The sequence below is a fragment of the Bufo gargarizans genome, unplaced genomic scaffold (genome assembly GCF_014858855.1).
Source record: "Bufo gargarizans isolate SCDJY-AF-19 unplaced genomic scaffold, ASM1485885v1 original_scaffold_2107_pilon, whole genome shotgun sequence".
Classification (NCBI taxonomy): domain Eukaryota; kingdom Metazoa; phylum Chordata; class Amphibia; order Anura; family Bufonidae; genus Bufo; species Bufo gargarizans.
In genome coordinates this window covers 1-14,085 of record NW_025334645.1, presented here as the reverse complement: position 1 = coordinate 14,085, position 14,085 = coordinate 1, and the positions used below count along the sequence as shown (strand labels likewise).

General features: G+C 50.0%; 1 protein-coding gene across 1 annotated transcript; it reads right to left on the bottom strand.

Moving 5' to 3' along the window:
• Positions 1-1,201: 1,201 nt before the first annotated feature.
• LOC122923971 (1-phosphatidylinositol 4,5-bisphosphate phosphodiesterase gamma-1-like) lies at positions 1,202-12,160 on the bottom strand. The gene is made up of 8 exons (XM_044274872.1): positions 12,018-12,160; positions 5,715-5,939; positions 5,143-5,291; positions 4,619-4,733; positions 4,319-4,480; positions 3,727-3,815; positions 3,401-3,585; positions 1,202-1,926 (listed from the first exon to the last, which is right to left on the bottom strand). The coding sequence occupies exons 1-8, from the start codon at positions 12,124-12,126 to the stop codon at positions 1,875-1,877; spliced, it is 1,086 nt and encodes a 361-aa protein (XP_044130807.1). The 5' UTR covers positions 12,127-12,160; the 3' UTR covers positions 1,202-1,874.
• Positions 12,161-14,085: the final 1,925 nt, after the last annotated feature.

Below are 14,085 nucleotides of genomic sequence, written 5' to 3'. Positions count from 1 at the left end.
GTGACGTCACCGGCCGCGTGCAACTCGCAAATCAGCTGCACGCAACCAAAACTACAGCAGATTTCGTCGCAGTCATGTGACCTAATCTCAGCCATTATTTGCGATCTTTGTGTCACATGACCTATATATATTTAAAACCAAGATATCCACGGCACTTCCTTAATGGGAACCGGTCAACTAAATTTTGGGTATAGAGCTATGGACATGGGTTGCTAGATGGCCGCTAGCACATCCGTAATACTCAGTCCCCATAGCTCTGTGTGCTTTTATTGTGTAAAAATACCGATATGATACATATGCAAATTTACCTGAGATGAGTCCTGCCCCCGACTCCACTCACATACAGGACTCATCTCAGGTTAATTTGCATATGTATCATATCGGTATTTTTACACAATAAAAGCACACAGAGCTATGGGGACTGGATATTGCGGATGTGCTAGCGGCCATCTAGCAACCCATGTTCTCAGCTCTATACACAAAATCCCGGTGACAGGTTCCCTTTAAGTAGAAAAGTGTATATTTATTCACTAATCGCAACGTTTCGGTGCACACACTGGAACCTTTCTCAAGCAGTGATACGAACAGGGGGTGCACGGAGCAGATAAAACGTTGCGATTGGTGAATAAATATACACTTTTCTACTTCAGGATATCTTGGTTTATATAATTTTGGAGGAGGATCGCTCCACCAGCCGCTGGCACCCAGGTCTCACATTTTCAGCAGTGCTGTTCACATTTTCTGGACTTTTTCTATATATATATATATCTTTTTTTTTATCTACTTGTACTCCAGTCACAGCTAGAGCTGCAGTCATAGTTCTCTGATTTGCTCTCCCGGCTGAGCATGCTCTGTTGTATTGCAGAAAATGGAGTCTGTGCACCAAGCCCTTAAGTATACGGCAGTGCAGTGGCAACTGAGGATTGTGGATGCAGCTCTGGCTGTGACTGGAGCATAAAATACAGTGTAACCGCAGAATTGCGAATCCCGCGTTGTGTGACTGCAGTTCCGTTGCTCACATTTTCAACAACTCTGCTTAGGCTACTTTTACGCTTGCGGCAGAGGATTCCGGCCGGCAGTTCCGTCGCCGAAACTGCCCGCCGGATCCGTTAAAACATACGCAAACAGATGGCATTTGTCAGGATCCTGATCCGTCTGACAAAATGCATTGAAATGCCGGATCCGTCTCTCCGGTGTCATCCGGAAAAACGGATCCACCATTTTTTTTTTACATTTTTTGCAGTCTGAGCATGCGCAGACCGCAATGCCGGATCCGTTCTGGCGGAACACTTGGGGCCGGATCCATTAATCTCCAGGGGGGGTCAGTAAGTTCCTGTTACACTTGTGCTATTCTATCTCCCATGATTGGCGCCTCCTCTCCGGTGCGGCGGTCAGAAAACGTCTCATTTGGTTGTTTTATCGCGTTTCGGAGTGTCAGAGAGCCGTGTTCGTCCCCCACCACATCCATCCACGAGTCAACGCCGTCCTCAGGACCGAGCTCTCTAAGCGTTAAAGTGCAGTTCTACGTAGCGGATCCGTCCCGAGCGGCCGCCATCTTTAAATATATATTATTTGCCTATACATTGTGTTTAAGGTAAAATGCAGATCTGGAGTCCGGACGAAGCAGCAGAAAACCGCAGCGAGCGCGAGAGTGGAGCCCTTGGAGAATCGCCGCCAGCAACTAAATAATGGCGTTGTTGGGTCCGGTCGGAATCTGCGTTTTGCGCCAGTTCTTGCAGGTCTGTGACCCGTGCGCATATATAAGAGCGTCCATGTCCCCGAGGTCCCTACAGACGCTGCAACCAGTGCAGACTTGCTCGACCTCCGTGGTCTCTGGAGTCCCTGACCGCTGTCTGATACCCGCGCGGAGGAGGTCAGTTCCGCTTATTCGCCAGCTGCCGGTCTCGCCTCTTCTTTTCCATCAGCCTGGAGGATAATAAAGAGTCTGGGGTCAGGAGCAGTGGACGGGAACATCCAGGGAGGGGGGGGGGGGGATATATATATATATTTTATTTCTTTTGGTTTGATTTTCATTTTAAACAGCCTGCAGTGTAAAGAATGGCGTATTTCTGGTTGACATGGCTACATAAAGGTTTGTGTATCTCTGTAATTACAATGTATCGTCTTCTCCCTGAAACCCATGGCTCTCTGGCTGGGAGTTGTAGTCTATTAAATTGCGAGATATTCCGGGGGGCGAAGTTTAGGAAGGACAAGGGCAATGTCATCCCGCAGTCTTAGGGCTCATGCACACGAACGTGTTTTCTTTCCGTGTCCGTCCTGTTTTTTTTTTTTGTGGGCTGTATACGGAACCATTCATTTCAATGGGTCCGCAAAAAAAACGGAAGTTACTCCGTGTGCATTCCATTTCCGTTTTGCAAAAAAAATAGAACACCTATTATTGTCCGCACCACAGACAAGGATAGGACGGTTCTATCAGGGGCTGGCTGTTCCGTTCCACAAAATACGGAATGCACGCGGACGTCATCCGTATTTTTTGCAGACCAGTTTTTTGTGGACCGTAAAATACATACGGTCGTGTGCATGAGGCCTAAGGCTGATATGTAAAGGGTCCCAGGTGTGGTCCGATTAGATGCTGGGTCTTGCCACAAGAGGGTGTAAAAGTGCTTCCTCCGCTGCCCTATAAAAAGGCTCTCAGAGGCTACTTGTGGGTAGAGAACGCTGACTGCTAGACATGTCTTTACGATGAACTGGAAGACATTCTGCCCAGTTGACAGAGACAGAAGGATGGCCGTTTCTATGAATTGCCTTTCATCTTGGCCGTTCTGAGCTCGCTGTTAGGAGATGTTGGGAGCAGTAGTTACACGTGGAACAGGTTTCGAACGGCCCAGACAGACACCAGTAGAGACGATCATGGGATCCATCAACAAGACGGAGCAGCGCCACAGCTTCGTTCTCCACCATCCAGACACAGGTGACCCCTACATCACCCCCCCCCCCCCCCCCATCCCGACCATTTCCAGGTGCTTAGCAGACGGAAATTCGGTGTCATGGCGTCCATTACGTGTCCTGCCACTGACCGCAGCCACCGTCACCTTTGCATTGGTGTACTGAACGAGAAACGGACTGGAACAGTATTGTCCTTAGTGATGAATCCAGGATCTGTTTGGATCCGGTCGGGTTGGAGTCCAGAGGCCTCCAGGTCAGCGATCCTGCCTTTGCTGTGGGGACACACTGATCAGGACGCATCCGTTCCGTTTTGTGACGGGATTTGCTAAAGTGCAATGAGTTTACATAAAGAGACAGTTGTAAAAGGGATGGAAAGATGACAACCAGAACGGAAACCATTCTTTACACTGCAGGCTGCATCCAGAGGTGTAAACAGGAAGAGATGCTATCGCATAGTGGCAGGTTGCGCCGTGTGAGAAGGGGCGAGGCTTACTTTCGGTTGCGCACTTCGGTGAGCTCCAGCAGCCGCTCCTGGGCGGCGCGCAGTTCGTCCAGTCGCTGCTGGTATCGGGAGTCGCAGTTATTGGCGCGTTCGTAGCTGGACACTTGGCTGGATAACTCGCTGGCCCGGTCCCGCAGCTGCTGGATGGACGTGTAGAGATTCTCATCATCCTCCTCCTGCAACACAAACCAGACACGAGATATTAATGGGGCGAGACCCCGTGACCCGAAAAACGGACCAGACGCAGTGAAGTGGGCCCCATACCAGGCAGATCACTCCCACAATCCCATGCCCCATTATAATGGCAGATACTGCACCTTTGCGTTGACAATCTCTATGTGCACCAGCAGGGCGGCGAGCTCCAGCTCCTCACTATAGCTGTTCCGCAAGGGTACAGATCGATAACCTAGAGGAAGACACAAAGGGTCACTGAGGGGGCTGACATGCGTATTCAAGGCTAGCTCCGCCCACCTGCGCATAATAAACAGCGTGACAGAATGGTATAATATATGACGGGACATATCCGAGTGGTGCCCGGACCCTCACCCCATCGCTCGCTGATTTGCCGGTGAATAAAATCTCTTCTTTACTAAATTGGTTACATTGTTGCAATGGAGAGATTCCTTAGCTCCTCCTGTTATTAGACTCCACCCCCGAGGATCTGTATTATTAAGTTCTCCTCTTATTAAGTTCTCCCCTGGTCACTGGAGCCCCCCCCCCCCCGAGTACCAATTCATGATCCTCCTATTAGAGGGTCTTCTTGTGCTAGTGACCCTACAGCACCTGGTTTTTACTGAGCCCCCTCCCCTATATTTGCCCTGGTAAATACCCTTCAGCAATGGTGGTGTTGGGGAGGTATGATATAGAAACTCAATGAACCAATGGCGGCGTGCGCTGTGCGTCCCTCACCTGTCTTCAAGGCCTTAACGGGGAACGTGGCCTGCGCCAGGAAGTTGGGGTCACTGAACATGTCCTCCTCATACACCACGAACCTCAGGAAGGAAAACTCGGGATTATTGATGTCGAACACGAACTCCTTCATCATCCAGACAGGGTTCAGGCCGTTATCCGCTGCGGACGGAGAAAATGCCATCAGCTCGTCTCAAGGGGGCGCTGTGCTCGTAGGTTACCAGGATTCTGACTATTAAAAGGGGGATTCCGCCCTGTATAAAGATGGCGGTGTGGGGCGGGGGTGGCACATGCGCTCACCTACGACGTCACTCTTGTTCTTGCTGTTATCGAACTCTGATCCGCAAACCTCCACTTCCACGAAAGGACACACGATGCTGCGGCCATTTTTAGGGAGATGCCTGGCGCCCAGGATCTGGAATATCACAATGAGATCACTACATATGTCCTCTGTGCTTTACATTGCAGCTCTGCTCCATTAAGACAATTAGCTGTATGGTCTTTTGCAGCCTGAGATCCCTTTCCTGCCTCATTTAGGTTTCTGTCCTGGCCCCCATGCTTTACCCTGCAGTTCTGCTTGTGGACTCCTATCTTCCCAAGGCTCTTCCTGTAGAGTGATATGTGTCCCTTAGGAGCCCCGGGTCCTTCTCTGCACTCTGACTCCAATGCCACCTTATCACTGGGCTTAGTGGATCTCTAGATATATGAGTCCCTTATGCTTTACACTGCAGCTCTTCTCCAGCAATGATCACTGGTCTTAGCGGAAATTTTATAATGGTTCAGCAGAGATTATATCATCGCCCGGCGCCCCCGTTATCACTCACCTGTATCTGCACCGTGATCGGCTCCACAATCTTCAAGCTGCTTTTATCAAAGGGGTCGAAGAAGTCGTCCCTCATGATGTCTGGCTGCAGGACGTACCCGCTCTGCCCCCCCAGCAGGAAGAGCGCCTGGTTCAGCTGCATGGGCTTGTCTGCGGGCGAGGACAGTGAGATGCATATACACAGTAGAGGCAGCCTGGGTCAGTCATCCAGCACAGTCAAATGGGTTCCAGATGGCAGCCAGCAGAATTGGGAATGCAGCTCTTGATGTGAATAAGACATATTGTTTTTGCAGAACTGTGGCTGCAGCTCTGGATCTCACTGGAGTACGATATGCAATGTAATTACGGAATTGTGTCTACTGCTCTGGATGTAACCAGAGTATAATATGTTGCCTAATTATATAATTGTGTCTACTGCTGTGGATGTGACTGGAGTATGATATGTAGCATAATTACAAAATTGTGCCTGCAGCTCTGGCTGTGACTGGAGCATAAGACATGATGGATCTCAGCATCAGTAAAAGACATTCTTTCCTGCACTTCATATACTTCACACATAGGGGGCGCAGTTACCTGGGGTCTGAAAGTTCAGTGCCACGAGCTGGCTCCCACAGATCCACATGGGCAGTGGGTCGTAGTTGGAGGAATCGAGGCGCTGCCCTCTGGGGTAGACGCGGCTCAGCTGGCGGCGGTTGTACTGCAGGAATTTCTTCCCTTTGCTGCGGCTGGCGTACTTCTCTGCCTTGGTCTCGGGGAATGAAGACATGTCCCGGTAACACGCCTTCTCTGTGCCAATCTCTGCAAACACATCACAGCAGAAGCAACCAGTCATAGGGGCACCGTATGGCGGGGTTATCTCAGCACCCTATGGTGGTATTATCTGAGCTCCGTATGGTGGTATTATCTGAGCTCCGTATGGTGGTATAATCTGAGCAATGTACTGTGGTATTATCTGAGCAATGTACGGTGGTATTATCTGAGCTCCGTACGGTGGTATTATCTGAGCTCCGTATGGTGGTATTATCTGAGCTCCGTATGGTGGTATTATCGGAGCTCCGTATGGTGGTATTATCGGAGCTCCGTATGGTGGTATTATCGGAGCTCCGTATGGTGGTATTATCTGAGCTCCGTATGGTGGTATTATCTGAGCTCCGTATGGTGGTATTATCTGAGCTCCGTATGGTGGTATTATACGAACTCCGTATGGTGGTATTATCTGAGCTCCGTATGGTGGTATTATCTGAGCTCCGTATGGTGGTATTATCGGAGCTCCGTATGGTGGTATTATCGGAGCTCCGTATGGTGGTATTATCTGAGCTCCGTATGGTGGTATTATCTGAGCTCCGTATGGTGGTATTATCGGAGCTCCGTATGGTGGTATTATCTGAGCTCCGTATGGTGGTATTATCTGAGCACTGTATGGTATTATCTGAGCTCTGTATGGCAGTATTATCTGAGCACTGTATGGTATTATCTGAGCTCTGTATGGCAGTATTATTTGAGCACTGTATGGTATTATCTGAGCAGTGTATGGCAGAATTATCTGAGCTCTGTATGGCAGTATTATCTGAGCACTGTATGGCAGTATTATCTGAGCTCTGTATGGCAGTATTATCTAAGCTCTGTATGGTATTATCTGAGCAGTGTATGGCAGAATTATTTGAGCTCTGTATGGTACTATCTGAGCACTGTAGAGCGGTGTTATCTGGTTACTATATGGTGGTATTATTTGGAAGCATTGGAGATAGAAGGGCAGTGATAAGCTGTACATATCCCTCTACTATATGGTGTTATCTGAGCTCTGTATGTCAGTGGTATCTGAGCAGTGTATGGCAGTATTATCTGAGCTCTGTATGACAGTATTATCTGAGAAGTGTATGGCAGTATTATCTGAGCTCTGTATGGCAGTATTATCTGAGAAGTGTATGGCAGTATTATCTGAGCTCTGTATGGCAGTATTATCTGGGAAGTGTATGGCAGTATTATCTGAGAAGTGTATGGCAGTATTATCTGAGCTCTGTGTGGCAGTATTATGTGAAAAGTGTATGGTAGTATTATCTGAGAAGTGTATGGCAGTATTATCTGAGCTCTGTATGGCAGTATTATCTGGGAAGTGTATGGCAGTATTATCTGAGAAGTGTATGGCAGTATTATCTGAGCTCTGTGTGGCAGTATTATGTGAGAAGTGTATGGCAGTGGTATCTGAGCTCTGTATGGCAGTGGTATCTGAGCTCTGTATGGCAGTGGTATCTGAGCACTGTATGGTATTATCTGAGCAGTGTATGGCAGTATTATCTGAGAAGTGTATGGCAGTATTATCTGAGCTCTGTGTGGCAGTGGTATCTGAGCTTTGTATGGCAGTGGTATCTGAGCTTTGTATGGCAGTGGTATCTGAGCTCTGTATGGCAGTATTATTTGAGCACTGTATGGTATTATCTGAGCAGTGTATGGCAGTGGTATCTGAGCTCTGTATGGCAGTATTATTTGAGCACTGTATAGTATTATCTGAGCAGTGTATGACAGAATTATCTGAGCTCTGTATGGTACTATCTGAGCACTGTAGAGCGGTGTTATCTGGTTACTATATGGTGGTATTATTTGGAAGCATTGGAGATAGAAGGGCAGTGATAAGCTGTACATATCCCTCTACTACTTTCCCGATACACCCCCACACGCACTCTTCGATCCTCACACAACCTCCTTCTCTCCTCTTATCGCCTCCAGGATTTCTCCCGTGCATCCCCCATACTCTGGAACTCGCTGCCCCAAGCCTATAACCCGTGACCCTGCTGCCTCTATACCGCCACGACCAACTTACCCCGCACCTACTGTGTCCTTCTCCCAGACCATGTAGATTGTAAGCCTCGCGGGCAGCGCCCTCTCTCCTTCTGCACCAGTCTGTACCTCGTCTTGTTTATGCTTAGTGCACTTGTCTGTATTATGTATGTGCACCGCTTATCATATGTGCACCGCTTATCATATGTACACCGCTGATCATATGTACAGCGCTTATCATATGTACAGCGCTTATCATATGTACAGCGCTATGGACTGAATGGCGCTTTAATAATAAATAATAATAATGATAATAATAATAATAATACTGCTGCCACCCAGGTGTTTTCATGACTGCGCCCCTGGTATCTAACCCCCCCCCCCCCCCCGTGTATTATATACTAATATTACATGTGGTGCTCATAGCTCTGCTGCCATGCATGACTTGCTCAGGCGATAACGAGGACGGACGGAGCTGTATTATACGGGAGGACAGACGGAGCGGTATTATACGGAAGGACAGACGGAGCGGTATTATACGGGAGGACAGACGGAGCGGTATTATACGGAAGGACAGACGGAGCGGTATTATACGGAAGGACAGACGGAGCTGTATTATACGGAAGGACAGACGGAGCTGTATTATACGGAAGGACAGACGGAGCGGTATTATACGGAAGGACAGACGGAGCTGTATTATACGGAAGGACAGACGGAGCTGTATTATACGGGAGGACAGACGGAGCGGTATTATACGGAAGGACAGACGGAGCGGTATTATACGGAAGGACAGACGGAGCTGTATTATACGGAAGGACAGACGGAGCGGTATTATACGGAAGGACAGACGGAGCGGTATTATACGGGAGGACAGACGGAGCGGTATTATACGGGAGGACAGACGGAGCGGTATTATACGGGAGGACAGACGGAGCTGTATTATACGGGAGGACAGACGGAGCTGTATTATACGGGAGGACAGACGGAGCGGTATTATACGGGAGGACAGACGGAGCTGTATTATACGGGAGGACAGACGGAGCTGTATTATACGGGAGGACAGACGGAGCTGTATTATACGGGAGGACAGACGGAGCTGTATTATACGGGAGGACAGACGGAGCGGTATTATACGGGAGGACAGACGGAGCGGTATTATACGGAAGGACAGACGGAGCGGTATTATACGGAAGGACAGACGGAGCTGTATTATACGGAAGGACAGACGGAGCTGTATTATACGGGAGGACAGACGGAGCGGTATTATACGGAAGGACAGACGGAGCGGTATTATACAGGAGGACAGACGGAGCTGTATTATACGGAAGGACAGACGGAGCTGTATTATACGGGAGGACAGACGGAGCGGTATTATACGGAAGGACAGACGGAGCGGTATTATACAGGAGGACAGACGGAGCTGTATTATACGGAAGGACAGACGGAGCGGTATTATACAGGAGGACAGACGGAGCTGTATTATACGGAAGGACAGACGGAGCGGTATTATACGGAAGGACAGACGGAGCTGTATTATACGGAAGGACAGACGGAGCTGTATTATACGGGAGGACAGACGGAGCGGTATTATACGGAAGGACAGACGGAGCTGTATTATACGGAAGGACAGACGGAGCTGTATTATACGGAAGGACAGACGGAGCTGTATTATACGGGAGGACAGACGGAGCGGTATTATACGGGAGGACAGACGGAGCGGTATTATACGGGAGGACAGACGGAGCGGTATTATACGGAAGGACAGACGGAGCGGTATTATACGGAAGGACAGACGGAGCTGTATTATACGGAAGGACAGACGGAGCTGTATTATACGGAAGGACAGACGGAGCGGTATTATACGGGAGGACAGACGGAGCGGTATTATACGGAAGGACAGACGGAGCTGTATTATACGGAAGGACAGACGGAGCGGTATTATACGGGAGGACAGACGGAGCGGTATTATACGGGAGGACAGACGGAGCGGTATTATACGGGAGGACAGACGGAGCGGTATTATACGGGAGGACAGACGGAGCTGTATTATACGGGAGGACAGACGGAGCTGTATTATACGGGAGGACAGACGGAGCGGTATTATACGGAAGGACAGACGGAGCTGTATTATACGGGAGGACAGACGGAGCTGTATTATACGGGAGGACAGACGGAGCGGTATTATACGGGAGGACAGACGGAGCTGTATTATACGGGAGGACAGACGGAGCTGTATTATACGGGAGGACAGACGGAGCTGTATTATACGGGAGGACAGACGGAGCGGTATTATACGGGAGGACAGACGGAGCGGTATTATACGGGAGGACAGACGGAGCGGTATTATACGGGAGGACAGACGGAGCGGTATTATACGGGAGGACAGACGGAGCGGTATTATACGGGAGGACAGACGGAGCGGTATTATACGGGAGGACAGACGGAGCTGTATTATACGGGAGGACAGACGGAGCGGTATTATACGGGAGGACAGACGGAGCTGTATTATACGGAAGGAGAGACGGAGCGGTATTATACGGAAGGAGAGACGGAGCTGTATTATACGGGAGGACAGACGGAGCTGTATTATACGGGAGGACAGACGGAGCTGTATTATACGGGAGGACAGACGGAGCTGTATTATACGGGAGGACAGACGGAGCTGTATTATACGGGAGGACAGACGGAGCGGTATTATACGGAAGGAGAGACGGAGCGGTATTATACGGGAGGACAGACGGAGCTGTATTATACGGGAGGACAGACGGAGCGGTATTATACGGAAGGAGAGACGGAGCGGTATTATACGGAAGGAGAGAAGGAGCGGTATTATACGGGAGGACAGACGGAGCGGTATTATACGGGAGGACAGACGGAGCGGTATTATACGGGAGGACAGACGGAGCGGTATTATACGGGAGGACAGACGGAGCGGTATTATACGGAAGGACAGACGGAGCGGTATTATACGGAAGGACAGACGGAGCTGTATTATACGGAAGGACAGACGGAGCTGTATTATACGGAAGGACAGACGGAGCGGTATTATACGGGAGGACAGACGGAGCGGTATTATACGGGAGGACAGACGGAGCGGTATTATACGGGAGGACAGACGGAGCGGTATTATACGGGAGGACAGACGGAGCGGTATTATACGGAAGGACAGACGGAGCTGTATTATACGGGAGGACAGACGGAGCTGTATTATACGGGAGGACAGACGGAGCTGTATTATACGGAAGGACAGACGGAGCGGTATTATACGGAAGGAGAGACGGAGCTGTATTATACGGGAGGACAGACGGAGCTGTATTATACGGGAGGACAGACGGAGCTGTATTATACGGGAGGACAGACGGAGCTGTATTATACGGGAGGACAGACGGAGCTGTATTATACGGGAGGACAGACGGAGCGGTATTATACGGGAGGACAGACGGAGCTGTATTATACGGGAGGACAGACGGAGCTGTATTATACGGGAGGACAGACGGAGCTGTATTATACGGGAGGACAGACGGAGCTGTATTATACGGGAGGACAGACGGAGCTGTATTATACGGGAGGACAGACGGAGCGGTATTATACGGAAGGACAGACGGAGCTGTATTATTTGGAAGGACAGACGGAGCGGTATTATACGGAAGGACAGACGGAGCGGTATTATACGGGAGGACAGACGGAGCTGTATTATACGGGAGGACAGACGGAGCGGTATTATACGGAAGGACAGACGGAGCTGTATTATACGGGAGGACAGACGGAGCGGTATTATACGGGAGGACAGACGGAGCGGTATTATACGAGAGGACAGACGGAGCTGTATTATACGGAAGGACAGACGGAGCTGTATTATACGGGAGGACAGACGGAGCTGTATTATACGGGAGGACAGACGGAGCTGTATTATATGGAAAGTCTCCACCTGACTGTAAAATTCTCAACTTTTTACAATCTGTGGCGGAGCCGGCCGTCCTGCCCCCCAGTGGTGGTTGCTAGCACTGCAGCCAAAACCTCATTTTCTGACCACAGTCCTGTATGTATATAATAATGGCGCCACTGAAGGCATATACCGTAATCAGGAGTCTGAGCTCTTACTTTCTTCATCGAAGGGCACAGGACGGCAGTACACGACCAGCTCCGACAGCTCCAGGGCGATTTTCTTCCTTCGCTCCATGATCTTCCCCTCCTGCATCTGTAAGAACATCACGTTACACCAGACAGCTGTAGATGTAGTGGAGCCGGAAATGTTGTGTGCGGATTCCGGGTGTGATGTCAGAGATGTCACCCGCAGCTCCCCCGCAGGAAACATGGAGCTTCATCTCCGTCCTCACTTAGTCACACTGTAAATGTTACTGCAGACGGACGCCTCAGAGACAGAAGAGGGTCCTAAACATTTGGGAAAGGGGAACACCCCCTCCCCGTAATACATTATATTACAACGCTTCATGTATATTTTAACAATAGGCACTTTTTAAAGAAGAGCTCCACTCAAAAAACATCCACTGATCTCAAACCTGTGCAGAATTATGTGAGACCCAGGCTCGGACTGGCCCACCGGGGAGCCGGGGAAATCCTCGGTGGGCCCCCGAACCAGCAAGCAGTGGGGTAGCAGCGGGGCACAGGGAGATGAGCGCTTCTATTGTGGAAGCGCTCATCTCTATAGTCATCTGTATCGCCGTCCTCAGGACAGAGATACAGATGGAAGTGCTGCGGCAGGGCAGGGGAGGGAGAGGCGTATCCCTTCCCCGCTCCTCTGATAGGCTGCAGGAACTAGGCCGGCAGCCTATCAGAGGCCGGTGCAGGTGGCGCGATGACGTCATTGCACCGCCTGAGCCGTACAGCGCGGAACACAGGCCGGAAGAGGCTGCATCGCTGACATGGAGGTAAGCGTTTATTATATATGGCACGATACAGGAGAGGAGCGCTGTGGGGGGCACTTTTTACTGGCACATGATTGGGGGGGGCATCTATGGGGGGGCACTTCTTACTGGCACATGATTGGGGGGGGCATCTATGGGGGGGCACTTCTTACTGGCACATGATCGGGGGGCATCTATGGGGGCACTTCTTACTGGCACATGATCGGGGGGCATCTATGGGGGCACTTCTTACTGCACATGATCGGGGGGCATCTATGGGGGGCACTTCTTACTGGCACATGATCGGGGGGCATCTATGGGGGCACTTCTTACTGGCACATGATTGGGGGGCATCTATGGGGCACTTCTTACTGGCACATGATCGGGGGGCATCTATGGGGGGCACTTCTTACTGGCACATGATTGGGGGGCATCTATGGGGGCACTTCTTACTGGCACATGCTCGGGGGGCATCTATGGGGGGCACTTCTTACTGGCACATGATTGGGGGGCATCTATGGGGGCACTTCTTACTGGCACATGATCGGGGGGCATCTATGGGGGCGCTTCTTACTGGCACATGATTGGGGGGCATCTATGGGGGCGCTTCTTACTGGCACATTATTGGGGGGCACTTCTTACTGGCACATTATTGGGTGGCACTATGGGGGCATTTTTTACTGGAACATTATTAGGGAGCATTTCTTACTGGAACATTATTAGGGGGGCAATTTTTACTGGCACATTATTGGGGTCACTTGGGGCACTATGGGGGTATCTACTGGGGCCACAAAAAAGGGGTATTTTATATGGGGGGCACTATGGGGGAGGGAGGGAGAGGAACACTATGGGGGCATCTACTGAGGCACAAAGAAGGGGTATTTTATATGGGGGCTCTGTATAGGGGCATTTTATACTGGGACACATTATGGTGGGTACTATGGGGAAGGGGGGAGAGGAGTACTATAGGGTCATCTACGGGGGCACTAAGGGGTATTTTATACTTGCAAATTATGGGGGACACTGAGGGCATCTACTGGGGCACTATATATGGGGCATTTTATACTGGTACATTATAGGGGGCAGAAGGGGAAAGAAGGGGGGAGAAGAGCACTATGGGGTCATCTACGGGGGCACTATATAGGGGTATTTTATACTGGCACATTATGGGGACACTATGGGGACATTAGCTCAACTGAGGGCATTAAAAGGGGGTATTTTTTGCACTGGCACATTATAAGGAGAATTATTACTACTGGGACGCATTATGGTGGGCTTTATTACTACTGGGGGTCTATGGGACA

Excerpts from the sequence above, each read along its gene's own strand:
- LOC122923971 (XM_044274872.1), bottom strand. The coding sequence starts at position 12,126 with ATGTTCTTACAGATGCAGGAGGGGAAGATCATGGAGCGAAGGAAGAAA. Across the intron at positions 5,940-12,017 it reads TGTGCCCTTCGATGAAGAAA|AGATTGGCACAGAGAAGGCG; the intron begins GTAAGAGCTCAG and ends ATGTGTTTGCAG. Across the intron at positions 3,586-3,726 it reads TAGAGATTGTCAACGCAAAG|GAGGAGGATGATGAGAATCT; the intron begins GTGCAGTATCTG and ends TTTGTGTTGCAG.